Here is a 27,212-nt window from a genome sequence, read left to right as displayed (position 1 = left end):
AGTTAGGTAGAAAAGCCCCGTAATAGCAGGCTAAAGCTCGCTTTCTGAATCACTGTCTGTTTCACTGTCTGTCTGTGGGCGTGTTCCAGAACACACTCCTTTTGCAGGATAAGGATAGCTGCTCGACTATATTGACATTGGGTACCTGAGACAATAAAAACTTCTGCGGATCTGCACAGAATTTATGTGCAGTGTCTGTTAACACTCATCCGACTCTTTCTTAACTGATCAATAAGCCCTTGATTGGGCAAAACAGGAGTGTTAGGGACAAAAAACACAACACTGCACTCCTTGAGTTTCCACACCAAGAATAGAAACCTTGCTATATTACACTATTGAAAATTCAATTTGGCCTGAAATTCACCTTGCTACTCTTAGCAAATTTTGGCATCATCTGAACGTTGTATGCATCTGTCTGCTTAAAATGTTGCTTTGGGCTACTTTGCATCCCACCGAAGAAATTGTCTAGGGGAGAAACGCTGCAGATTTTCCAAACATATGTTGTCGGGCCCTATAAAATCCGTATTGCGAAGAACGCGGACGAAATCAAGGAATCCAAACATTAAAACAGAACTCAACAATATTTAAAAAATGTATCAAAATTTGTAGGAAATCAACTAAATCTATTGAACTTAGTAGAAAATGCATTAATTTGCCCGAGTGAGACATGAACAGGAAGTGAGACATGAACAGTAAGTGAGACATGAACATGAAATGAGACATGAACAGGAAGTGAGACATGAACATGAAGTGAGACATGAACATGAAGTGAGACATGGAACATGAAGTGAGACATGAACATGAAGTGAGACATGGAACATGAAGTGAGACATGAACATGAAGTGAGACATGGAACATGAAGTGAGACATGAACAGGAAGTGAGACATGAACATGAAGTGAGACATGAACAGGAAGTGAGACATGGAACATGAAGTGAGACATGAACATGAAGTGAGACATGAACAGGAAGTGAGACATGAACAGGAAGTGAGACATGAACAGGAAGTGAGACATGAACATGAAGTGAGACATGAACATGAAGTGAGACATGAACAGGAAGTGAGACATGAACATGAAGTGAGACATGAACAGGAAGTGAGACATGGAACATGAAGTGAGACATGAACATGAAGTGAGACATGAACAGGAAGTGAGACATGAACATGAAGTGAGACATGAACAGGAAGTGAGACATGAACATGAAGTGAGACATGAACAGGAAGTGAGACATGGAACATGAAGTGAGACATGAACATGAAGTGAGACATGAACAGGAAGTGAGACATGAACAGGAAGTGAGACATGAACAGGAAGTGAGACATGAACATGAAGTGAGACATGAACAGGAAGTGAGACATGGAACATGAAGTGAGACATGAACATGAAGTGAGACATGAACAGGAAGTGAGACATGAACAGGAAGTGAGACATGAACAGGAAGTGAGACATGAACAGGAAGTGAGACATGAACATGAAGTGAGACATGAACATGAAGTGAGACATGAACAGGAAGTGAGACATGAACATGAAGTGAGACATGAACAGGAAGTGAGACATGAACAGGAAGTGAGACATGAACAGGAAGTGAGACATGAACACAATGCATCAGTGATTTGTATTTTTATACAACTTTCTGAAACGGCACAGAAATTCCCCTGTCTGTGCGCATGTCTATACTTTGTGTAGCCGTTAACGATGATGCTAACGATAACCTGTTTTTTTCTAAATACCTCAAATAAAATGTTAACTTCCAAGTATCCTGACAGAACGATTTCATCATTATTTGAATCGATCCAGTGGCCATTTGTTTTCCAAGCTCCGCCGTAACCAAACAACGGTCTCTTCCTGTGAGCACTTGCATTAAAAGGGTAACTGCACCCAAAAATTGAATTTTCTTACATTTTCCCAGACCTCAAAAATAGTCTCCTGGTGTGGTTTAAACATCGTTGTGGACTTAAAACATCCAATTTTGTTGTTTTGTTTCCCCCCCCCCCCCCATTTTTTAAAAATGTGATTTTGAGAGAGAAAACCTGAAACGTTGAACAACAAAATGGAGGAAAAAATGGAAATCAGGCAAACAAAATCAAACAGATTTTAAAAAGGTTTCATGTTGGTGCAGCCACATGCTGTTCTGAAAAGAGACCACAGTCTCGGTCTCTCTCCCCCTCAGTCTTCTTCAGTCTGACTCCCTCTATTCCCTCGCTCTTTCCCTGTCGGTATCATTTAGTCTTGTATCTCTCCCTCCATCTTGCTCTCTCCTTCAGTCGGTCTCCATCAGTCTCTCTCTTCATCACCCTCCCTATCTCCCTCCTTCTGCACTGACCTACCTGGGTTTTGGGAGCGAGGGAGTGAGAAAGTGGGTCAGCAGAAGAGTGGAAGTGGAGCGTGAGAAGCACCAACAAAAAAAAAGGAAAACAGTCTCTTCCCCCAGGCCTAACCAGACGATCGCCAACCATGTCCCGTAAAATTTAGACCACCCAAAGCTACACTTCGGAATTAAGGAAGCCAAACAGCAGTACAAAGTCAGGCTGGAGCAACAGTTCTCCAGCAACGGCTGCTGCTGCCTGCTCGACTGCTCGTCTGAAATGATGTAAATATATCACTAGCCACTTTAAACAATGCTACCTTATATAATGTTACTTACCCTACATTATTCATCTCATATGCATACGTATATACTGTACTCTATATCATCGACTGTATCCTTATGTAATACATGTATTACTAGCCATTTTAAACTATGCCACTTTGTTTACATACTCATCTCATTTGTACATACTGTACTCGATACCATCTACTGTATCTTGCCTATGCTGCTCTGTACCATCACTCATTCATATATCCTTATGTACATATTCTTTATCCCCTTACACTGTGTACAAGACAGTAGTTTTGGAATTGTTAGTTAGATTACTTGTTATTACTGCATTGTCGGAACTAGAAGCACAAGCATTTCGCTACACTCGCATTAACATCTGCTAACCATGTGTATGTGACAAATAAAATTTGATTTGATTTGATTTGAAATTACTAAAAACAAATTAGGAACTACAAACCAAAAGCTCCCCCGATGTCAGACGACCCCCTCACTGCTGAATAAAGTAAACCAGTTTTACTGCAGCTTTGACTCACAAACGCCCGTCCATCACCAGGACAACACTCCTCCCTTCCTCTCTAGGCACCTCTATCCATCTGCCATCCCAGGAAGCCCCCACCCATGGTCATCACAGAGCAGGAGGTCAACAGACTCTTTAGGAAACAGAACACCAGGAAGGCTGCTGCCTCAGACAAGGTCTCTCCAGCCACACTTAAGCACTCTTAACCAACTCTCTCATGTTTCCATGAAAATATTCAACCAATCTCTAGAGCAATGCACTGTTCAAATCAAATCAAATTGTATTGTCACATGCGGCCAAATTCACCTTACAGTGAAATGCTTACTGACAAGCCCTTAACCAACACTGCAGTTTTAAGAAACGGTTCCTGCCTGTTTAAAATCCTCCATTATGGTTCTAGTCCCGAAAAAAGGTGTCCCGCTTGAACGACTACCTCAACCCACTGCAGTTCGCCTACAGAGTTGACGCGGTCAACTTGGTCCTACACTGCATCCTCAAACACCTTGATAACCCAACTAACGTGTAAAGATATTATTCTTCACGTCTGTGCGCATGTGTATATCATTTTAAGTCCTTAGTGGCGTGGACACAGAGGAGCCCCATCGATGTGGATGGTAGCGTGTTTGTCACCCGTTTCCTGTAGTCCACGATCAGCTCCTTGGTCTTGCTGACGTTGCTGACGTTGTGGTTGTTGTTCCGGCACCACACTGCCAGGTCACTGACCTCCTCCCTGTAGGCTCTCTCCTCGATGCCGGTGATCAGGCCTATCACCGTTGTGTCGTCAGCAAACTTGATGATGGTGTTGGAGTAATGCGTGACCACGCAGTCATGGGTGAACAGGAAGTACAGGAGGGGAATAAGCACTTATCCCTGTCGGGCCTCCATGTTGTGGGTGGGCATGGCAGAGGTGATGTTGCCTACCCTCACCACCTGGGGTAGGCCTGTCGGGAAGTCCATCATACAGTTGCAGAGGGAGGTGTTCAGTCCCAGGGTGCTAAGTTTGGTGACGAGCTTGGAGGGGATAATGGTGTTCAACGCTGAGCTGTAGTCAACGAACAGCATTCTCGAATAGGTATTGCTCTTATCTAGGTGGGTAAGGGCCACATGAAGTGCAATTTAGATTGCGTCGTATGAGGTATGCAAATTGGTGTGGGTCTAGAGTTTCTGGGATAATGGAGTGGATGTGTGCCATAACCAGCATTTCAAAGGACTTTATAATTACAGAAATGAGTGCTACAGGGTGGTAGTCATTGTGGCCTGAAGCCTTGAGAACAGGAATGATGGTGGTCATCTTAAAACAGGGGGATTACAGACCGGGACAAGGAGAGGTTGAAAATGACTGTGAATATACCTGCCAGCTGTTCTGCGCATGCTCTAAACATGTGCCATGGAATACAGTCGGGCCCCGCGGTCTTGCGGGTGTTGACCTGATTAAAGACCTTACGTCGGCCTCAGAGAGCGAGATCACCCAGACTGTCCTCACACCCGGAATTCACACCCGACCGTCACACCCATTCCATGTTGTTATTGTCGAAGCGTGCATAAATGTTTGTCTGGTAGAGAGGCATCATTGGGCAGATCACTGGTCACTTAGCCGTAGCCTCAGGGTTGTCTGCGATAGCCTCGTGAGAGGTAGTCCTGTCCTTAGCCGTAGCCTCAGGGTTGTCTGCGATAGCCTCGCGAGAGGTAGTCCTGTCCTTAGCCGTAGCCTCAGGGTTGTCTGCGATAGCCTCGTGAGAGGTAGTCCTGTCCTTAGCCGTAGCCTCAGGGTTGTCTGCGATAGCCTCGCGAGAGGTAGTCCTGTCCTTAGCCTCAGGGTTGTCTGCGATAGCCTCGTGAGAGGTAGTCCTTAGCCGTAGCCTCAGGGTTGTCTGCGATAGCCTCGCGAGAGGTAGTCCTGTCCTTCAGTTTAGCGCCACCCTCTTTTTGATTTGGGAAGTTTTTCGACTCACGCAGACACAGTCGCCAGTTGTTTCCTCTGACACATTGGTGCGGACAGCTTCCGGGTTAAGCGAGCAGTGTGTCACGACCCTGCGGCTTGGCAGCGTCGTGTTTCGTGGGGAAGCATGGCTCTCGACCTTCGCCTCTCCCGAGTCCGTACGGGAGTTGCAGAGATGGGACAAGACTAAGGGGTAAAAAGTAATTTAAAAAATAAAAGTGAAATAAAAAATGATAGCGGAATCATTGTGAAATTAAAGTAAAAACGTCATCTTTTGTCGAGTGGTGACATTCTTATTCCCAACTTATTCCCAACTTTTCATGGCTAGGAATTCCCCCCTTATTGTCCCAGACTGTTCTCATTCTCTCGCTTCCTCTCTCTTACACTCACACACACCCTCTCTCACAGACACACACACTCTCTCACAGACACACACACTCTCTCTCACAGACACACACACTCTCTCTCACAGACACACACACTCTCTCTCACAGACACACACACACACACAGTGTGTCTGTCGTGTGCGTTGTGGTGTGTGTTGTGGTGGTGGGGCACATGAGAGGGGGAACAGAGGGGACCTGCTAGATGATCGCCAGGGCTTAATGACACACACACACACACACACACACACACAAACAGCCTTTTGTACCCCGAGGAAGAAGGTCGCTGTGTGTGTGTGTGTGTGTGTGTGTGTGTGTGTGTGTGTGTGTGTGTGTGTGTGTGTGTGTGTGTGTGAGAGAGAGGAAATGGGAACACTGGATAAAGGGGGATTTCCGACCTAGGGATTAGAATAAAGTTGGGGGATGGGGGTGTCACCACTCAGGAGAGGAATTCCCAAACATGGGACAAGGGAGAAGGGGAAGAGAACTGGATGGCAGCTGCCATTTCTACTGGGAATGAGTCCATTCATTCAAGAGATGAAAGAAATTCCTAATTGAAAGTGAAGGTACCATTTACACTTTGTTAAAATATGCTAGGAAAGTGTCAAACTGGAGATGTAAACAATCTGGAAGCACCTCGTGAAAATTGGGAGGCTTGAAACCGTCATATGTTCATGTACTGTATGTTGTTTTTCATATCTGCACTCCTGCCTAAATAATTGCCCATTGACATTATGGGATACATAAAAATAAATAAAAAATAAAAAGTAAAAAAAATACATTTTAAGAGAGTAAGTTTAAAATGTTAATTGTTTTGCCCTATAGTAAACTAAGTAGTTGGTTAGCTACTGTAGCTACAGTTATTTACATTTCACTAAGTTAGTTGAATTACTCCAGCTAGCTAGCAAACTAAGTTAGCTTGCAGGGCTAGCTAGCTAGAGTTATTTGCCTGTATTCATATACTTAAATGTGAATAACTCGAACTAACTAGATTACCAAGCAAATACAAAATGTGAATAACTCTGGCTAGTTAGCCCTACAAGCTAACTAAGTGCAAATTAATAGCTAGAGTAATTCAACTAAGTTAGCTAGCTAGAGTTATTCACATTTATATTCGCTTGCTAAGCTAGTTAGCTAAAATTATTCACATTTAAGTAAGCTTCCTAATATGCTTGGATGGTATCCAGATTGTCAATCCTTCATTCTGACCTTGTGCCATACCGGGATATTCGGTAATACCGGCATTAAACACACAGGGCGCTCTTCAAATCCCACTGATAGCATTGCTAACCTTCGGGTTACATAGTAAAAAGTACAGGTAGAGAATTCACATAGAGAATTCAAACTAAATGCTAACGAGCACATTTAACATTTTATACAGACTCCGACCTAAACTATACTTGTAACTAAAAAAACGCTACTCACATTCTGACCTTGTGCCATACCGGCACAAAACAAATATTAAACACCAAGGGTCTTGATCCAGGAGCGAATTATCTGCTGTTACGAAGCGAATGTTTGATTTTGGATGAAGCTAACCACTTAGCTGACTACCTACTAAATTAGCACATTTTAGACAGTTAACTTAATAGTTATAAGATATCTAGCTGGCAAACATTTAGTTGTGAATTCCATACTGTCACCTGGCGCATTCTGCACAACAGCGAGTGACTCACAAGGCTCCGATCTCTCGTGCATGTAAACAAACACCACGTGACTGGGGACTATCGGTAAATTGCATAATGAAACATAACGTGACAGGTAAAATGCAGAATGAAATCTTCTTCATCTCATAACGTATTGCACAAGTTTACTGCAGGTATTTACTTAAGAAGTAGCTATAATTAAATAAAAAAAACTTAAAGAAATTGTTTCAATGGTATTGAAAAACTATCCTGTGGTTTTTCCAAATATATATACTGTATACTGTATTCAGCCCAAGCCTACTTGCTAAGCTAATAAGATAGATTTACTCACATGTAGGTAAAGTTAGGAAGCTACTGCTCCTTAGGCTACAGTTGATAGCTAACTTGCATAATGTTGTTCATGCCTCCAAAAGTTATTGTACAAACACTGTGGCATAACTGTCGTGAGAGAAAAGCTGTGCTCCTCTCGAAAGTGAAACAATAGATGGGACAAGTGAATTCGTCTACCTTCATCTAAATGTGTCTGGAGTAAATGCAGGCAGTCGTAGCCAGCCATGTATTAGGCTATTTATTAGACTATTTTGTTCATTATTGAATAGTATTATTGAATAAGTAAGTAAATCATGTGCATTTTCATCTGCCAGGGTCATTTAACAATGTGTGTGAATGAGTGAAGGAACGTAATGATGCACTCTGAGATGAGCTCTGAGAGATAGCTCAGTAATGAAGGAACATAACGATGAGCTCTGAGTGACAGCTCAGTAATGAAGGAACATAATGATGAGATCTGAGAGATAGCTCAGTAATAAAGGAACATAACGATGAGCTCTGAGAGATAGCTCGGTAATGAAGGAACATAACGATGAGCTCTGAGAGATAGCTCAGTAATGAAGGAACATAACGATGAGCTCTGAGTGACAGCTCAGTAATGAAGGAACATAACGATGAGCTCTGAGTGACAGCTCAGTAATGAAGGAACATAACGATGAGCTCTGAGAGATAGCTCGGTAATGAAGGAACATAACGATGAGCTCTGAGTGACAGCTCAGTAATGAAGGAACATAACGATGAGCTCTGAGTGACAGCTCAGTAATGAAGGAACATAACGATGAGCTCTAAGAGATATCTCAGTAATGAAGGAACATAACAATGAGCTCTGAGTGAAAGCTCAGTAATGAAGGAACATAACTATGAGCTCTGAGTGACAGCTCAGTAATGAAGGAACATAACGATGCGTTCTGAGATGAGCTCCGAGTGACAGCTCAGTAATGAAGGAACATAATGATGAGCTCTGAGATGAGCTCTGAGTGACAGCTCAGTAATGAAGGAACCTAATGATGAGCTCTGAGATGAGCTCTGAGTGATAGCTCAGTAATGAAGGAACATAATGATGAGCTCTGAGTGACAGCTCAGTAATGAAGGAAAATAATGATGAGCTCTGAGTGACAGCTCAGTAATGAAGGAACATAACGATGAGCTCTGAGAGACAGCTCAGTAATGAAGGAACCTAATGATGAGCTCTGAGATGAGCTCTGAGTGATAGCTCAGTAATGAAGGAACATAATGATGAGCTCTGAGTGACAGCTCAGTAATGAAGGAACATAATGATGAGCTCTGAGTGACAGCTCAGTAATGAAGGAACCTAATGATGAGCTCTGAGATGAGCTCTGAGTGATAGCTCAGTAATGAAGGAACATAATGATGAGCTCTGAGTGACAGCTCAGTAATGAAGGAACATAATGATGAGCTCTGAGTGACAGCTCAGTAATGAAGGAACATAATGATGAGCTCTGAGTGACAGCTCAGTAATGAAGGAACATAATGATGAGCTCTGAGTGACAGCTCAGTAATGAAGGAACATAATGATGAGCTCTGAGTGACAGCTCAGTAATGAAGGAACATAATGATGAGCTCTGAGTGACAGCTCAGTAAAGAAGGAACATAACGATGAGCTCTGAGTGACAGCTCAGTAATGAAGGAACATAATGATGAGCTCTGAGTGACAGCTCAGTAATGAAGGAACATAATGATGAGCTCTGAGAGATAGCTCAGTAATGAAGGAACATAACGATGAGCTCTGAGTGACAGCTCAGTAATGAAGGAACATAATGATGAGCTCTGAGTGACAGCTCAGTAATGAAGGAACATAACGATGAGCTCTGAGTGACAGCTCAGTAATGAAGGAACATAATGATGAGCTCTGAGTGACAGCTCAGTAATGAAGGAACATAATGATGAGCTCTGAGTGACAGCTCAGTAATGAAGGAACATAATGATGAGCTCTGAGTGACAGCTCAGTAATGAAGGAACATAATGATGAGCTCTGAGTGAAAGCTCAGTAATGAAGGAACATAATGATGAGCTCTGAGTGACAGCTCAGTAATGAAGGAACATAACGATGAGCTCTGAGTGACAGCTCAGTAATGAAGGAACATAACGATGAGCTCTGAGTGACAGCTCAGTAATGAAGGAACATAACGATGAGCTCTGAGTGACAGCTCAGTAATGAAGGAACATAACGATGAGCTCTGAGTGACAGCTCAGTAATGAAGGAACATAACGATGAGCTCTGAGTGACAGCTCAGTAATGAAGGAACATAACGATGAGCTCTGAGTGACAGCTCAGTAATGAAGGAACATAATGATGAGCTCTGAGTGACAGCTCAGTAATGAAGGAACATAACGATGAGCTCTGAGTGACAGCTCAGTAATGAAGGAACATTACGATGAGCTCTGAGTGACAGCTCAGTAATGAAGGAACATAACGATGAGCTCTGAGTGACAGCTCAGTAATGAAGGAACATAACGATGAGCTCTGAGTGACAGCTCAGTAATGAAGGAACATAACGATGAGCTCTGAGTGACAGCTCAGTAATGAAGGAACATAACGATGAGCTCTGAGTGACAGCTCAGTAATGAAGGAACATAACGATGAGCTCTGAGTGACAGCTCAGTAATGAAGGAACATAACGATGAGCTCTGAGTGACAGCTCAGTAATGAAGGAACATAACGATGAGCTCTGAGTGACAGCTCAGTAATGAAGGAACATAACGATGAGCTCTGAGTGACAGCTCAGTAATGAAGGAACATAACGATGAGCTCTGAGTGACAGCTCAGTAATGAAGGAACATAACGATGAGCTCTGAGTGACAGCTCAGTAATGAAGGAACATAACGATGAGCTCTGAGTGACAGCTCAGTAATGAAGGAACATAACGATGAGCTCTGAGTGACAGCTCAGTAATGAATGAACATAACGATTAGCTCTGAGTGACAGCTCAGTAATGAATGAACATAATGATTAGCTCTGAGTGACAGCTCAGTAATGAAGGAACATAACGATGAGCTCTGAGTGACAGCTCAGTAATGAAGGAACATAACGATGAGCTCTGAGTGACAGCTCAGTAATGAAGGAACATAACGATGAGCTCTGAGTGACAGCTCAGTAATGAAGGAACATAACGATGAGCTCTGAGTGACAGCTCAGTAATGAAGGAACATAACGATGAGCTCTGAGTGACAGCTCAGTAATGAAGGAACATAACGATGAGCTCTGAGTGACAGCTCAGTAATGAAGGAACATAACGATGAGCTCTGAGTGACAGCTCAGTAATGAAGGAACCTAATGATGAGCTCTGAGATGAGCTCTGAGTGATAGCTCGGTAATGAAGGAACATAATGATGAGCTCTGAGTGACAGCTCAGTAATGAAGGAACATAACGATGAGCTCTGAGTGACAGCTCAGTAATGAAGGAACATAACGATGAGCTCTGAGTGACAGCTCAGTAATGAAGGAACATAACGATGAGCTCTGAGTGACAGCTCAGTAATGAAGGAACATAATGATGAGCTCTGAGTGACAGCTCAGTAATGAAGGAACATAACGATGAGCTCTGAGTGACAGCTCAGTAATGAAGGAACATAACGATGAGCTCTGAGATGAGCTCTGAGTGACAGCTCAGTAATGAAGGAACATAACGATGAGCTCTGAGTGACAGCTCAGTAATGAAGGAACATAACGATGAGCTCTGAGTGACAGCTCAGTAATGAAGGAACATAACGATGAGCTCTGAGAGACAGCTCAGTAATGAAGGAACATAACGATGAGCTCTGAGTGACAGCTCAGTAATGAAGGAACATAATGATGAGCTCTGAGTGACAGCTCAGTAATGTGCTCTTGAGGTAAAGGCTTTACCAGCATTTAAAGCACACTTCCAGGTTTTCCAATCGTGAGTAAATCCGATTACGAGTATGAATTATGATAAAACGGAAACAATTACGAATATGAGTATGACGACATTGGCACAACCCTAGTTCTGTACTCCCAAAGTTGTTGACTGTTTTTGTGCTTGCCAGTTAGCTAGCAGTTCTCAGCTGTTAGCAGCCAATGGCTAGCAGTTCTCAGCTGATAGCAGCCAATGGCTAGCAGTTCTCAGCTGATAGCAGCCAATGGCTAGCAGTTTCTTACTGGCGATAAAAAATGGATGATTACGATACATTTCTCTGAGTCATTACTGAATTATTTAATGTAACAAATCAGACATTAAACCTTGTAAACAATTCATAGTAAATCATGGTAACCTCGTAAATAATTAATTTAGACATGGCGCTTATTGAGACAGGTGTTTGTTTATGTGCTGACTGGTATGTATGTCAGATCAAATCAAATTGTATTTGTCACATGCGCCGAATACGACAGGTGTTACTTACAAGCCCTAAGTAAGCATTTCACTGTAAGGTCTACCTGTTGTATTCGGCGCATGTGACAAATAAAATGTTATTTTATTTGATTGTGTGTCGTTACCCGGCTATTAAAAAGGGACAGGCGGCTATTCGAGACTCAGGAAATAATTTAAGTTTTACGGAAGTTGGTCTTAGCAAGCTGCTAATGTGCCAAAATGTTTTGTTTTGACCCCTAATGCTAATCGCTACTTAGATAACTGGCTAGCTAAATCCACTGAGATAGGGAAAATGTTGCATTTTTGCCCCCCCCCCCCCCCCCCCAGTTTTATCATTGGAATGTGATACAAAATGAGGCAACGGTGTGCTTAAGGACCATGTGTGACGCCTCAGAGATGTCAGACAGGCTGTTCGGAGTGTTAATCCCACATGATAAAAAATAACAATACATTTTTGAAAAATGATGTCCCCCCCACTTCTAAAACCAAAGTTGCACCCCTGCCAGTTCCCATCTATTTAAAGCCAATTAGGGTCCCGAGGGAAACACTGACCAACACTTTGGTTCTTACTCTGTCACAACAATCTCTTTCTTTACTTTTTCATTCGTTGTCATGCCAAACAAAACTGCATTCCAAGTGCCCATTGTATTCCAACCATAAAATTCCAACAGTTTACCCAAGTGTTTTGATCTATAAATCTCAAGTAAAAATCGCAATATATGGTACAAAAATCATATTGTGCAGCCCTAACTTTTCCCCAACAAGATGTAAGTCAGTATGTCAGTGACTCACTTACCAATGTTTGGATGGTTTAGAATCTTCATTATTCGGACTTCCCTGAAGAGCTGAAGACAGACAGAGAAAAGAAAGGACGCTTAGAAGAAGTAAACCATTCTCTCGCATCCAGACATTTCGATGTTTTGTATTATTTTTTTAATTTTTTATTAACCTTCATTTAACTAGGAAAGAACAGTTAAGAACAAATTCTTATTTACAATGACAGCCTACCAAAAGGCAAAAGGCCTCCTGTTGGGACGGGGGCTGGGATTAAAAATAAAACAAAATAAAAATATAGGACAACACATCATGACAAGAGAGACACCACAACATTACATAAAGAGAGACTTAAGACAACAACATAGCATGGCAACAACAACACAAGAAAACACAGCATGGTAGTAACACAACATGGCAGCAGTACAACATGGTAGCAGCACAGAACATGGTACAAACATTGTTTGGCACAGACAACAGCACAAAGGACAAGAAGGTAGAGACAATAATTCATCACGCGAAGCAGTTACAACTGTCAGTTGAAGAACAGATACAAAGCTGGTTACATTCTGTGGTTGTGAGAGGGACCGTATACAGGCCAATACTGGACAGTAAAACTAAAGTACGTACTTTAAAACAGGTTTCCACACATAGTCTCACAACACAAACACATATTACTTTTCCTATTGTTATTGGTTACTTCAAGTCTCTCTAAGCCCTTGTACCGCCGCAAAAACAATCACACACACAAGTTACTTCGACATGAACGAGAGAGAGCCTCCCAACTCTCCCAGACTATGACTTTCTGGGAAGTTTGCTAAACACTTCCTCTGCCTTTCTTTCCCTCTCCCTATTTTAATTTCCTCCCTCCCTCTTTCCCTCCTTTATGAAGGAGCAGGACAGTCGCTCACTTCTGTCTCTGGCCACTTATATGCGATTGGCCCATGGGCGGTGCCCTGGGTAGTCCTTCCCTGTTCCTTCCTCCCTCCATCCATCTACAGGGCCTTCAGAAAGTATTTACACTCCTTGACGTTTTACAAATGTTGTGTTAGAACCTGAACTTAAAATGTTTTCAATTGAGATTTTGCGTGTCACTGACCTACACACAATACCCCATAATGACATCACAATACCCCATAATGACATCACAATACCCCATAATGACATCACAATACCCCATAATGACATCACAATACCCCATAATGTCAAAGTGGAGAAAAGTTTTTAGATTTTTTTTGTACAAATTAATAAAACACTGAAAAGCTGAAATGTCTTGAGTGAATAAGTAGTCAACCATTTTGTTATGGCCAGCCTAAATAAATTCAGGAGTAGAATATGTGCTTAACAAGTCACATAAGTTGCACGGACTCACTCTTTGTGCAATAATAGTGTTTGACATCATTTTTTAAGACTACCTCATCTCTGTACCCCACACATAAGGTCCCCAGTTGAGCAGTGAACTTCAAACACTGATTCAACCACAAAGACCAGGGAGGTTTTCCAATGCCTCACAGAGAAGGGCAGCTATTGATAGATAGCATGGTGAATCAATACACCCAGACACTACAAAGATACAGGCATCCTTCTTAACACTAACACAGCCTGGCCTTTCAGCCTATAAGTACCTTCTAGAAAACGTTGCCGGGAATCCCCTTCAGCAGATGCATCAGATACAACTCTTGATAAACATCAGATACAACTCTTGATAAATAGTGCATAAACTATTGTAAAGGATAAATTGCATGAATAAATATTTGTAGAAATATATCAATTGTTTAGATAGAGTCAAGGATATGTTTTGTATAATTCTACAAATTCCTAGAATAAACATAGGCCTATAGCGTATTTTAGTTTCCGTTACAATAAAAACATCAGTATACTGTATTTGATCAACTTTAATTGTAGATTCGATTAGTCATAGAGTTATATTAATGAATAAAGTCCAGTTACAGCTTCTTCTGACAAAGTAGAAAGGAAAAACACAATAATAATATGAATAATATAAGCAACCAGGTCACAGGTGAAATTTGCCATATTCCTAAACAAAAGGACCAGTGCATGAACAATTGTAAAGGATTAAATCACATAAATGTTTGTGGAAAAATGTTAATGACAAGATACAACCAACAAATTACTGTTTTTATATCAGACACTGTATTGTGCACTTATACCTGTGTCTTTACGCATTAATCAATCTCAGCTTCGGGGCTTTGTGTGAGCAAGCCCCAAAAACAAAGATCTGTTGTACTGCACACAGTTTTCATGGGCCTTGTTTTGTGTGCACCTGCCGCAGGTGTGGCATAGTCTCTCAGCAGCCGTTGCGTGGCATGGTCTCTCAGCAGCCGTTGCGTGGCATAGTCTCTCAGCAGCCGTTGCGTGGCATGGTCTCTCAGAAGCCGTTGCGTGGCATGGTCTCTCAGAAGTCGTTGCGTGGCATAGTCTCTCAGCAGCCGTTGCGTGGCATGGTCTCTCAGAAGCCGTTGCATGGCATGGTCTCTCAGAAGCCGTTGCGTGGCATGGTCTCTCAGCAGCCTTTGCGTGGCATGGTCTCTCAGCAGCCTTTGCGTGGCATGGTCTCTCAGCAGCCTTTGCGTGGCATGGTCTCTCAGCAGCCGATGCGTGGCATGGTCTCTTAGAAGCCGTTGCGTGGCATAGTCTCTCAGAAGCCGTTGCGTGGCATAGTCTCTCAGCAGCCGTTGCGTGGCATGATCTCTCAGAAGCCGTTGCGTGGCATGGTCTCTCAGAAGCCGTTGCGTGGCATGGTCTCTCAGCAGCCTTTGCGTGGCATGGTCTCTCAGCAGCCTTTGCGTGGCATGGTCTCTCAGCAGCCTTTGCGTGGCATGGTCTCTCAGCAGCCGATGCGTGGCATGGTCTCTTAGAAGCCGTTGCGTGGCATAGTCTCTCAGAAGCCGATGCGTGGCATGGTCTCTCAGAAAAGGTCCACCCCATACCTATCAGACCAAAATGACTCCACATTCATGCTCTTTCCGCCGTAACCCCGTAGACATACAGTGGGGAGAACAAGTATTTGATGCACTGCCGATTTTGCAGGTTTTCCTACTTACAAAGCATCTAGAGGTCTGTAATTTTTATCATAGGTACACTTCAACTGTGAGAGACGGAATCAAAAATTCAGAAAATCACATTGTATGATTTTAAGTAATTCATTTTCATTTTATTGCCTGACATAAGTATTTGATCACCTACCAACCAGTAAAAATTCTGGCTCTCACAGACCTGTTAGTTTTTATTTAAGAAGCCCCCCTGTTCTCCACTCATTACCTGTATTAACCGCACCTGTTTGAACTTGTTACCTGTATAAAAGATACCTGTCCACACACTCAATCAAACAGACTCCAACCTCTCCACAATGGCCAAGACCAGAGAGCTGTGTAAGGACATCAGGGATAAAATTGTAGACCTGCACAAGGCTGGGATGAGCCACAGGACAATAGGCAAGCAGCTTGGTGAGAAGGCAACAACTGTTGGCGCAATTATTAGAAAATGGAAGAAGTTCAAGATGACGGTCAATCACCCTCGGTCTGGGGCTCCATGCAAGATCTCACCTCGTGGGGCATCAATGAGCATGAGGAAGGTGAGGGATCAGCCCAGAACTACACGGAAGGACCTGGTCAATGACCACAGTCTCAAAGAAAACCATTAGTAACACACTACGCCGTCATGGATTAAAATCCTGCAGCGCACACAAGGTCCCCCTGCTCAAGCCAGCACATGTCCAGGCCCGTCTGAAGTTTGCCAATGACCATCTGGATGATCCAGAGGAGGAATGGGAGAAGGTCATGTGGTCTGATGAGAGAAAAATAGAGCTTTTTGGTCTAAACTCCACTCGCCGTGTTTGGAGGAAGAAGAAGGATGAGTACAACCCCAAGAACACCAACCCAACCGTGAAGCATGAAGGTGGAAACATCATTCTTTGGGGATGCTTTTCTGCAAATGGGACAGGACGACTGCACTGTATTGAGGGGAGGATGGATGGGGCCATGTATCGCGAGATCTTGGCCAACAACCTCCTTCCTTCAGTAAGAGCATTGAAGACGGGTTGTGGCTGGGTCTTCCAGCATGACAACGACCCGAAACACACAGCCAGGGCAACTAAGGAGTGGCTCCGTAAGAAGCATCTCAAGGTCCTGGAGTGGCCTAGCCAGTCTCCAGACCTGAACGCAATGGAAAATCTTTGGAGGGAGCTGAAAGTCCGTATTACCCAGCGACAGCCCCGAAACCTGAAGGATCTGGAGAAGGTCTGTATGGAGGAGGGGGCCAAAATCTGCTGCAGTGTGTGCAAACCTGGTCAAGAACTTCAGGAAACGTATGATCTCTTTAATTGCAAAGGTTTTTGTACCAAATATTAAGTTCTGCTTTTCTGATGTATCAAATACTTATGTCATGCAATAAAATGCAAATTAAGTACTTAAAACTCATACAATGTGATTTTCTGGATTTTTGTTTTAGATTCCGTCTCTCACAGTTGAAGTATACCTATGATAAAAAATACAGACCTCTACATGCTTTGTAAGTAGGAAAACCTGCAAAATCAGCAGTGTATCAAATATTTGTTCTCCCCACTGTATAAGAGTGCAATAAATGCTTTGAGTTCATCCATAGACATGTCTCAAGTACTGTTTCCTTTTCTGTGCGCATGAGCAACAGTACAGTCTCTGATGTGCTGCAACTTCTGCATGTCACAAACTCGTCCCTCTTTTCTACCCAAACCGTGCCATCCCTCCCAGACTCCTGTCTCACCATGGCATCCCTCCCAGACTCCTGTCTCACCATGGCATCCCTCCCAGACTCCTGTCTCACCATGGCATCCCTCCTAGACTCCTGTCTCACCATGGCATCCCTCCCAGACTCCTGTCTCACCATGGCATCCCTCCCAGACTCCTGTCTCACCATGGCATCCCTCCCAGACTCCTGTCTCACCATGCCATCCCTCCCAGACTCCTGTCTCACCATGCCATCCCTCCCAGACTCCTGTCTCACCATGCCATCCCTCCCAGACTCCTGTCTCACCATGCCATCCCTCCCAGACTCCTATCTCACCATGCCATCCCTCCCAGACTCCTGTCTCACCATGCCATCCCTCCCAGACTCCTGTCTCACCATGCCATCCCTCCCAGACTCCTATCTCACCGGGCCATCCCTCCCAGACTCTTGTCTCACCGTGGCAGTTGGGATCACTGTCTCAATTGGCTCGGTTCTGGTTTTTCTGTGGCGAGGCTCGGGCATTGGAGGCAGAGGCTCGAAGTCAACATCAAAATCCAATTAAGACTTCATCAGCAACGTCGATTTCAAGCTCAATATCTGATCCTCCATCATCTAAATTCTGCAGCATTTGCAATGCTGTAAGTGCATCCATTCGTTTGGTTGGGCTTGACATTGTGAACTACACATGTATGTTGTACTCGGTCTGATTTGATTCTCCCGGGGGAAATGATATACCATTCCTAGCCTTTCGTAATAAAATAAGTCGACCGCCGCAATTCATCATTACACTATTGTTCTAAATTAAATTATCCTCTTAAACTTTCTCATTATCCTCCTCATTCAGTTCATTGAAGTCACAAGCACCATTATCCGTTTCTATCTAATTTCTATCTGATTTCTATCATTCATCCATTGACAACAGAATATCATATTTTAATTTAGATTGTATTATGTTAGTAGTTTTTGCCTAGTAACCAGATCAATGCTGCCACGCGACTGGTCATGTGCTGAATGCAGGGACAGCATTGATATTCTTGGAAAAAGTGACATTTGGAAATAGAGCTGCAGCTCTTGAATTGTCTATAGTCTAACTCTTATGTGTGAAGTTAGTTTGGGTGTAGTTTAGGTGTAGTTTTGATGGGCCGGCTGTGCAGGCTGACTGCCATCGTTTGTTTCCCGCTCATCAACTTGGAGTCAAGGACATCTTTTACATTGTTCTGAAGGTCTACCGCAACATGTAGCATGTTTGGGTTTCCTTTACAATACATGTGATTAGTAATAGAGTTATAGCAAATAAAACAGTCCAGCTTATTTTTACAAAGTAAAACATAAAGAGAATAGTATCAACCCACAAGTCGTACGGTAAAATTATTTACTGCTGATAAATAGGCATAATGCAAACTCATCAGTACAGGGAAGGAGGGGAAGGAGCAGAACACAGCTTATTTTTGGCAGATTTTTTTAATTGACTAAATCAAATGTCAATGGCCATTGGCCTATGGGGGTTCTAGTGTTTACTCAGTTGACGGAGAGGAAGGAAACCGCTCAGGGATTTCACCATGAGGCCAATGGTGACTTTAAAACAAGAGTTTAATGGCTGTGATAGGAAAAAAACATGGATGGATCAACAACATTATAGTTACTCCACAATAGAAGGATGCCTGTACAGAATAAAAATATTCCAAAACATGCATCCTGTTTGCAATAAGGCACTTAAGTAAAACTGCAAAAAATGTGGCAAAGAAATGAACTTTATGTTCTGAATACAAAGCATTATGTTTGGGGACAAATCCAACAACACATCACTGAGTCCCACGCTTCATATTTTCAAGCATGGTGGTGGCTGCCTCATGTTATGGGTATGCTTGTCTTCGGCAAGGACTAGGGAGTATATGATAAAATGTAAACTGAATAGAGCCAAGCACAGGCAAAATCCTAGAGGAAGACTTAGGTTCAGTCTGCGTTCCAATAGACACTGGGAGACAAATTCACCTTTCAGCAGGCCAAATATACACTGCAGTTGCTTACCAAGACGACATTGAATGTTCCTGAGTGGCCTAGTTACAATATTGAAATCTACTTGAAAATCTATGGCAAGACTTGAAAACGGCTGTCAAGTATTGATCAACAACCAACTTGGCCGACCTTGAAGAATTAAAACAATTACGAATGTGAAAATATTGTCCAGTCCAGGTGTGCAAAGCTCTTAGAGACTTACCCAAAAAAAGACCCACAGCTGTAATTGCTGCCAAAGGTGATTCTAACATGTATTGACTCAGGGGGTTGAATATTTATCTAATCAAGACTGTGTTTTATTTTTCATTCATTTTTTAAAATATTTTTTTTTTTACAGATGAAATCAGTTACAGTTAAAATCTTTCTTCCACTTTGAAATACATTTTAATCCCACAATTGTAACACAACAAAATGTGGAAAAAGAAAAGTGGTGTGAATACTTTCTGAAGGCCCTGTATCTGCCTCTCTCCCTCGCCTTCAGTCTGTCCATTTCTACGTCAGTAGACACCAGCTTTAAACGATCCATTAGCCTAATGAACCTGGGAAAGGACTGAAGAACAAGTACAGAGAGAAACCACTCAGTCTATTTGTGCATTTCACATGGGAGTACATTCCATGTTATTTGAACTCAATTGAATTCTAACTTAAAATTGCTTTACTGTACATTACATTACCTTGTAAGGCCTAACATGACTTGAGAGGACCCACAGTAAGTATGGGCTTTGAACACAGTCAACACACAACCCTGGTGTTGTTAGCTGCTTTCAAAATTCACACTTAACTGACTCACATGATCAATGACTCCTTCCTCTTCCTCCCTCCATTTCTCTGACCTCTGCAGTCTTTGTCTACCACTACATGTGACTTTGCTCATCTTCCATGTGACACTCTCTATATCCAACCATCTCGCTCTATATCCAACCACCTCTCTCTATATATCCAACCACCTGTCTCTATATATCCAACCACCTCTCTCTATATATCCAACCACCTCTCTCTATATATATCCAACCACCTCTCTCTCTATATATCCAACCACCTCTCTCTATATATCCAACCACCTGTCTCTATATATCCAACCACCTGTCTCTATATATCCAACCACCTGTCTCTATATATCCAACCACCTCTCTCTCTATATATCCAACCACCTGTCTCTATATATCCAACCACCTGTCTCTATATATCCAACCACCTCTCTCTATATATCCAACCACCTGTCTCTATATATCCAACCACCTGTCTCTATATATCCAACCACCTGTCTCTATATATCCAACCACCTCTCTCTATATATCCAACCACCTGTCTCTCTATATCCAACCACCTCGCTCTATATCCAACCACCTCGCTCTATATCCAACCACCTCGCTCTATATCCAACCACCTCGCTCTATATCCAACCACCTCGCTCTATATCCAACCACCTCTCTCTCTATATATCCAACCACCTCTCTCTCTATATATCTAACCACCTGTCTCTATATATCCAACCACCTGTCTCTATATATCCAACCACCTGTCTCTATATATCCAACCACCTGTCTCTCTATATATCCAACCACCTCTCTCTCTATATATCCAACCACCTCTCTCTCTATATATCCAACCACCTCTCTCTCTATATATCCAACCACCTCTCTCTCTATATATCCAACCACCTCTCTCTCTATATATCCAACCACCTCTCTCTCTATATATCCAACCACCTCTCTCTATATATCCAACCACCTCTCTCTATATATCCAACCACCTCTCTCTATATCCAACCACCTCGCTCTATATCCAACCACCTCTCTCTATATCCAACCACCTCTCTCTATATCCAACCACCTCTCTCTCTCTATATCCAACCACCTCTCTCTCTCTATATCCAACCACCTCTCTCTCTCTATATCCAACCACCTCGCTCTATATCCAACCACCTCGCTCTATATCCAACCACCTCTCTCTATATCCAACCACCTCTCTCTATATCCAACCACCTCTCTCTATATCCAACCACCTCTCTCTATATCAAACCACCTCTCTCTATATCCAACCACCTCTCTCTATATCCAACCACCTCTCTCTATATCCAACCACCTCTCTCTATATCAAACCACCTCTCTCTATATCCAACCACCTCTCTCTATATCCAACCACCTCTCTCTATATCCAACCACCTCTCTCTATATCCAACCACCTCTCTCTATATCCAACCACCTCTCTCTATATCCAACCACCTCTCTCTATATCCAACCACCTCGCTCTATATCCAACCACCTCGCTCTATATCCAACCACCTCTCTCTATATCCAACCACCTCTCTCTATATCCAACCACCTCGCTCTATATCCAACCACCTCGCTCTATATCCAACCACCTCTCTCTATATCCAACCATCTCTCTCTATATCCAACCACCTCTCTCTATATCCAACCACCTCGCTCTATATCCAACCACCTCTCTATATCCAACCACCTCTCTCTATATCCAACCACCTCGCTCTATATCCAACCACCTCGCTCTATATCCAACCACCTCTCTCTATATCAAACCACCTCTCTCTATATCCAACCACCTCTCTCTATATCCAACCACCTCTCTCTATATCCAACCACCTCGCTCTATATCCAACCACCTCGCTCTATATCCAACCACCTCGCTCTATATCCAACCACCTCTCTCTATATCCAACCACCTCTCTCTATATCCAACCACCTCTCTCTATATCCAACCACCTCTCTCTATATCCAACCATCTCTTTCGCCTCAACCTTCTGTTGCATCCTTTTCTATGCTCTCCACTCCCTCCCTTGCACCATCAATAGGGGCAGAGCATAAAGTAGCCAAAGCAATCCGTATGTGAGTGTAGGCCTACTGTAGGTCTATGTTCTGGTGTGTTATAAAAGTATGTTATATGTATCGTGTGTGTGTGTGGGCCATTATCTCCTGTGGTACGTACACACAAACACACACACGCAGCATCACCGACCCACACACGCAGCATCACTGACCCACACACGCAGCATCACTGACCCACACACGCAGCATCACTGACCCACACACGCAGCATCACTGACCCACACACACACAAGTACAAAGAATGGGTTCACATAGCATGGCAGCCCTTTCATGGTTCCCATTGTCTTTTATAGCTTCGACTTACCAGTGATCATTATTGTTCCATACGGCCACATCTAAGGTGAAAATATATGCACGTGGCCCTGGAGCATTGAAACACACCCTAGTGAGTAAGAGATGGTGGTGTATAAGAACTGTACTCCACCAGAACGTACTTCCTGGTACAGTAGGAACTCAGAACTTCAGCAACATATGTGATAAAGACATGGTTTTAAAACACAAATGCGAATACATTTGTCCCTGCCTGTACACGGGAGGGTCATTCTAAACAGAGTACTGTACACTGTGCTCAGACCAGGTACAGTAGGCCAGGGAATGATGGGGCGTAAAAGGTTTAATTTAGCTACCAGCTCCCCCGACCAAAGGCTTTGAACATGAAGAGGTAACAGTATCTCCTTATCAACGGTGTCTTATCCAACCCCCCTCAAAGGCTTGAGGGACACTGGGCTCTAAATCTGTTGGTGTTAGTGAGAGAGAGGTAATGAAAGGGAGAGAGAGAGAGAGAGAGAGAGAGAGAGAGAGAGAGGGTGTGAGAGAGAAAGGGAGAGGAGGGGTGAGTTAGAGAGAAAGGAAGAGAGAAAGGGAGAGGAGAGAGAGAAAGGGAGAGGAGAGAGAGAGAAAGGGAGAGGAGAGAGAGGGAAAGGGAGAAGAGAGAGAGAGAAAGGGAGAGGAGAGAGAGAGAGAGAGAAAGGGAGAGAAAAAGGGAGAGAGAGAAAGAGAGAGGAGAGAGAGAAAGGGAGAGGAGAGAGAGAAAGGGAGAGGAGAGAGAGAGAAAGGGAGAGACTGTGTACAAGTGTAGAGACTGTGTTGTGGAGATGCTCTGAAGACCTACTTGAGAGAAGAACTGACTGACTGAATGAGTGACAGCCTTTTTTGACAACTTAATATCTTGTTTTGGATGAGATGGTTGACCACCTACCTATAAGACTGTGGGATAGGGCACGATGCTGGCAGACTGACTGACTGACTGACTGGGTGACAGACTGTGCCTGCCACATATCCAAGAGAGGGATCTCAAAAGCAGTGGCTCCCTCTCTATTTCATGTCCTTTATCTTAAAGAAACAAAGAGTAAGCTAGCTATAGTAGTTGCTAGGCATCAACCATATTGCTTTCACTCATCGTGTCAAGGCCAGTGGCGGCAATTGAATAACCATGTAACTGAAGGTATTAGATGAAGACCGTCATTGAAAATAAAATAACTCAAAACCATTTAAAAAAGGCCTACATTCAAATGTTATATACAGTGGGGAGAACAAGTATTTGATATAATGCTGATTTTTCAGGTTTTCCCTACTTACAAAGCATGTAGAGGTCTGTAATTTTTATCATAGGTACACTTCAACTGTGAGAGACGGAATCTAAAACAAAAATCCAGAAAATCACATTGTTTGATTTTTAAGTAATTAATTTGCATTTTATTGCATGACATAAGTATTTGATACATCAGAAAAGCAGAACTTAATATGTGGTACAGAAACCTTTGTTTGCAAATACAGAGATCATACGTTTCCTGAAGTTCTTGACCAGGTTTGCACACACTGAAGCAGGGATTTTGGCCCACTCCTCCATACAGGCCTTCAGGTTTCGGGGCTCTCGCTGGGTAATACAGACTTTCAAAGATTTTCTATTGGGTTCAGGTCTGGAGACTGGCTAGGCCACTCCAGGACCTTGAGAAAAGCTTGAGACCCAGCTTCAATAAATAGTACCCGCAAAACACCAGGCTCAACGTCAACAGTGAAGAGGCGACTCCGGAATGCTCTTGGAGTTCCTCTGTTCAGTGTCTGTGTTCTTTTGCCCATCTTAATCTTTTATTTTTATTGGCCAGTCTGAGATATGGCTTTTTCTTTGCAACTCTGCCTAGAAGGCCAGCATCCCGGATTCGCCTCTTCACTGTTGAGGTTGAGACTGGTGTTTTTCAGGTACTATTTAATGAAGCTGCCAGTTAAGGACTTGTGAGGCATCTTTCTCAAACTAGACACTAATATACTTGTCCTCTTGCTCAGTTGTGCACTGGGGCCTCCCACTCGTTCTATTCTGGTTAGGGCCAGTTTGCGCTGTTCTGTGAAGGGAGTAGTACACAGCGTTGTACGAGATCTTCAGTTTCTTGGAAATTCCTCACATGGAATAGCCTTCATTTCTCAGAACAAGAATAGACTGACGAGTTTCAGAAGAAAGTTCTTTGTTTCTAGCCATTTTGAGCCTGTAATCGAACCCACAAATGCTGATGCTCCAGATACTCAACTAGTCTAAAGAAGGCCAGTTTTATTGTTTCTTTAATCAGCACAATAGTTTTCAGCTGTGCTAAATAATTGCAAACAGGTTTTATAATGATCAATTAGCCTTTTAAAATAATAAACTTGGATTAGCTAACACAGCGTGCCATTGGAACACAGGAGTGATGGTTGCTGATAATGGTCCTCTGTCTGCCGATGTAGATATTACATTTTTTTAAATCTGCCGTTTTCAGCTACAATAGTCATTTACAACATTAACAATGTCTACACTGTATTTCTGATCAATCTGATGTTATTTTAAATGGACATAAGCGTTTCTTTCAAAAACAAGGACATTTCTAAGTGACCACAAACTTTTAAAGTGTAGTGTGTGTGTGAGATACATATACATATATATATATATATATATATACATACATATACATACATATATATATATATATATATATATATATATATATATATATCAATATATACACTGCTCCAAAAAATAAAGGGAACACTTAAACAACACAATGTAACTCCAAGTCAATCACACTTCTGTGAAATCAAACTGTCCACTTAGGAAGCAACACTGATTGACAATACATTTCACATGCTGTTGTGCAAATGGAATAGACAACAGGTGGAAATTATAGGCAATTAGCAAGACACCCCCAATAAAGGAGTGGTTCTGAAGGTGGTGACCACAGACCACTTCTCAGTTCCTATGCTTCCTGGCTGATGTTTTGGTCACTTTTGAATGCTGGCGGTGCTTTCACTCTAGTGGTAGCATGAGACGGAGTCTACAACCCACACAAGTGGCTCAGGTAGTGCAGCTCATCCAGGATGGCACATCAATGCGAGCTGTGGCAAGAAGGTTTGCTGTGTCTGTCAGCGTAGTGTCCAGAGCATAGAGGCGCTACCAGGAGACAGGCCAGTACATCAGGAGACGTGGAGGAGGCCGTAGGAAGGCAACAACCCAGCAGCAGGCCCACTACCTCCGCCACTAATTCGCCACTGGCGCCCTGTGCTCTTCACAGATGAAAGCAGGTTCACACTGAGCACATGTGACAGACGTGGCAGAGTCTGGAGACGCCGTGGAGAACGTTCTGCTGCCTGCAACATCCTCCAGCATGACCGGTTTGGCGGTGGGTCAGTCATGGTGTGGGGTGGCATTTCTTTGGGGGGCCGCACAGCCCTCCATGTGCTCGCCAGAGGTAGCCTGACTGCCATTAGGTACCGAGATGAGATCCTCAGACCCCTTGTGAGACCATATGCTGGTGCGGTTGGCCCTGGGTTCCTCCTAATGCATGACAATTCTAGACCTCATGTGGCTGGAGTGTGTCAGCAGTTCCTGCAAGAGGAAGGCATTGATGCTATGGACTGGTCCGCCCGTTCCCCGGACCTGAATCCAATTGAGCACATCTGGGACATAATGTCTCGCTCCATCCACCAACGCCACGTTGCACCACAGACTGTCCAGGAGTTGGCGGATGCTTTAGTCCAGGTCTGGGAGGAGATCCCTCAGGAGACCATCCGCCACCTCATCAGGAGCATGCCCAGGCATTGTAGGGAGGACATACAGGCACGTGGAGGCCACACACACTACTGAGCCTCATTTAGACTTTTAAGGACTTTACATCAAAGTTGGATCAGCCTGTAGTGTTGTTTTCCACTTTAATTTTGAGTGTGACTACAAATCAAGACCTCCATGGGTTGATAAATTTGATTTCCATTCATAATTTGTGTGATTTTGTTGACAGCACATTCAACTATGTAAAGAAAAAAGTATCACACATTCATTCAGATCTAGGATGTGTTATTTTAGTGTTCCCTTTATTTTTTGAGCAGTGTATATATACACACATACACAAAGTACCAGTCAGAAGTTTGGACACACCTACTCATTCAAGGGTGTTTATTTTTTTGTACGATTTCCTACATTAAAGAAAGTGTTAAACAAATCAAAATATATTTTATATTTGAGATTCTTCAAATATTATTGATTATTTATGACAAAAACAACCGGAGGATTGATTTTAAACATCGTTTGGCATGTTTCTACTAACTCTTATTGTACTTTTAAAAAACTTTTTGTCATGGAATTAGTGCACGCGCCTTCTGCATTTGGATTACTGGACAAAACGCACAAACAAAAAGGAGATTTTTGCTCATAAAGAGGGACATTATCAAACAAAACAAACATTTATTGTCTAACATGGAGACCTGGGAGTGCCACCAGATGAAGATCATCAAAGGTTAGTGATTCATTTTATCTATATTTCTGCTTTTTGTGAATCCTCTCTTTGGCTGGAAAAATGGCTGTGTTATTCTGAGAATAGGCACTCATCTAACATAATCGTTGTAAGTGCAGACGGCTTGACAGAAATGGGAGCAGAAGGTGAACGTTGAACATTTGTTGCATACATATCCAGATGATGATGCGTACTATTTGCGCAATGACGCTGTCGGTGTCATTGAGGCGTTAGGCAAGGTTTTTAATATGTTTTTGGGAAAGGACAAATGTGATTTACTTACGTATCTGAGTGAGGTGGAGTTTCCTCTCTTATTTAATGAATGAAACGTAGCCA

At 42.9% G+C, this 27,212-nt stretch overlaps 1 protein-coding gene across 15 annotated transcripts in view; it reads right to left on the bottom strand.

The window, feature by feature from the left end:
* The window catches only part of LOC139414927 (MAP/microtubule affinity-regulating kinase 3-like), a 109,986-nt gene that overhangs the window by 49,070 nt on the left and 33,704 nt on the right, over positions 1-27,212 (bottom strand). For all 15 annotated transcript variants that reach the window (XR_011634916.1, XM_071162573.1, XM_071162566.1 and 12 more), the window contains exon 4: positions 12,561-12,609. Coding sequence is in view for 14 of the 15 variants with exons in the window: in XM_071162573.1 (XP_071018674.1) it covers positions 12,561-12,609 (49 nt within the window). In the remaining variant the exon portion in view is untranslated. The remainder of the gene's footprint in view (positions 1-12,560; positions 12,610-27,212) is intronic.

This window comes from Oncorhynchus clarkii, chromosome 8 (assembly GCF_045791955.1).
Source record: "Oncorhynchus clarkii lewisi isolate Uvic-CL-2024 chromosome 8, UVic_Ocla_1.0, whole genome shotgun sequence".
Taxonomy (NCBI): domain Eukaryota; kingdom Metazoa; phylum Chordata; class Actinopteri; order Salmoniformes; family Salmonidae; genus Oncorhynchus; species Oncorhynchus clarkii.
The sequence above is the reverse complement of the archived record's forward strand: the minus strand, read 5'-3'. Positions and strand labels throughout refer to the sequence as shown.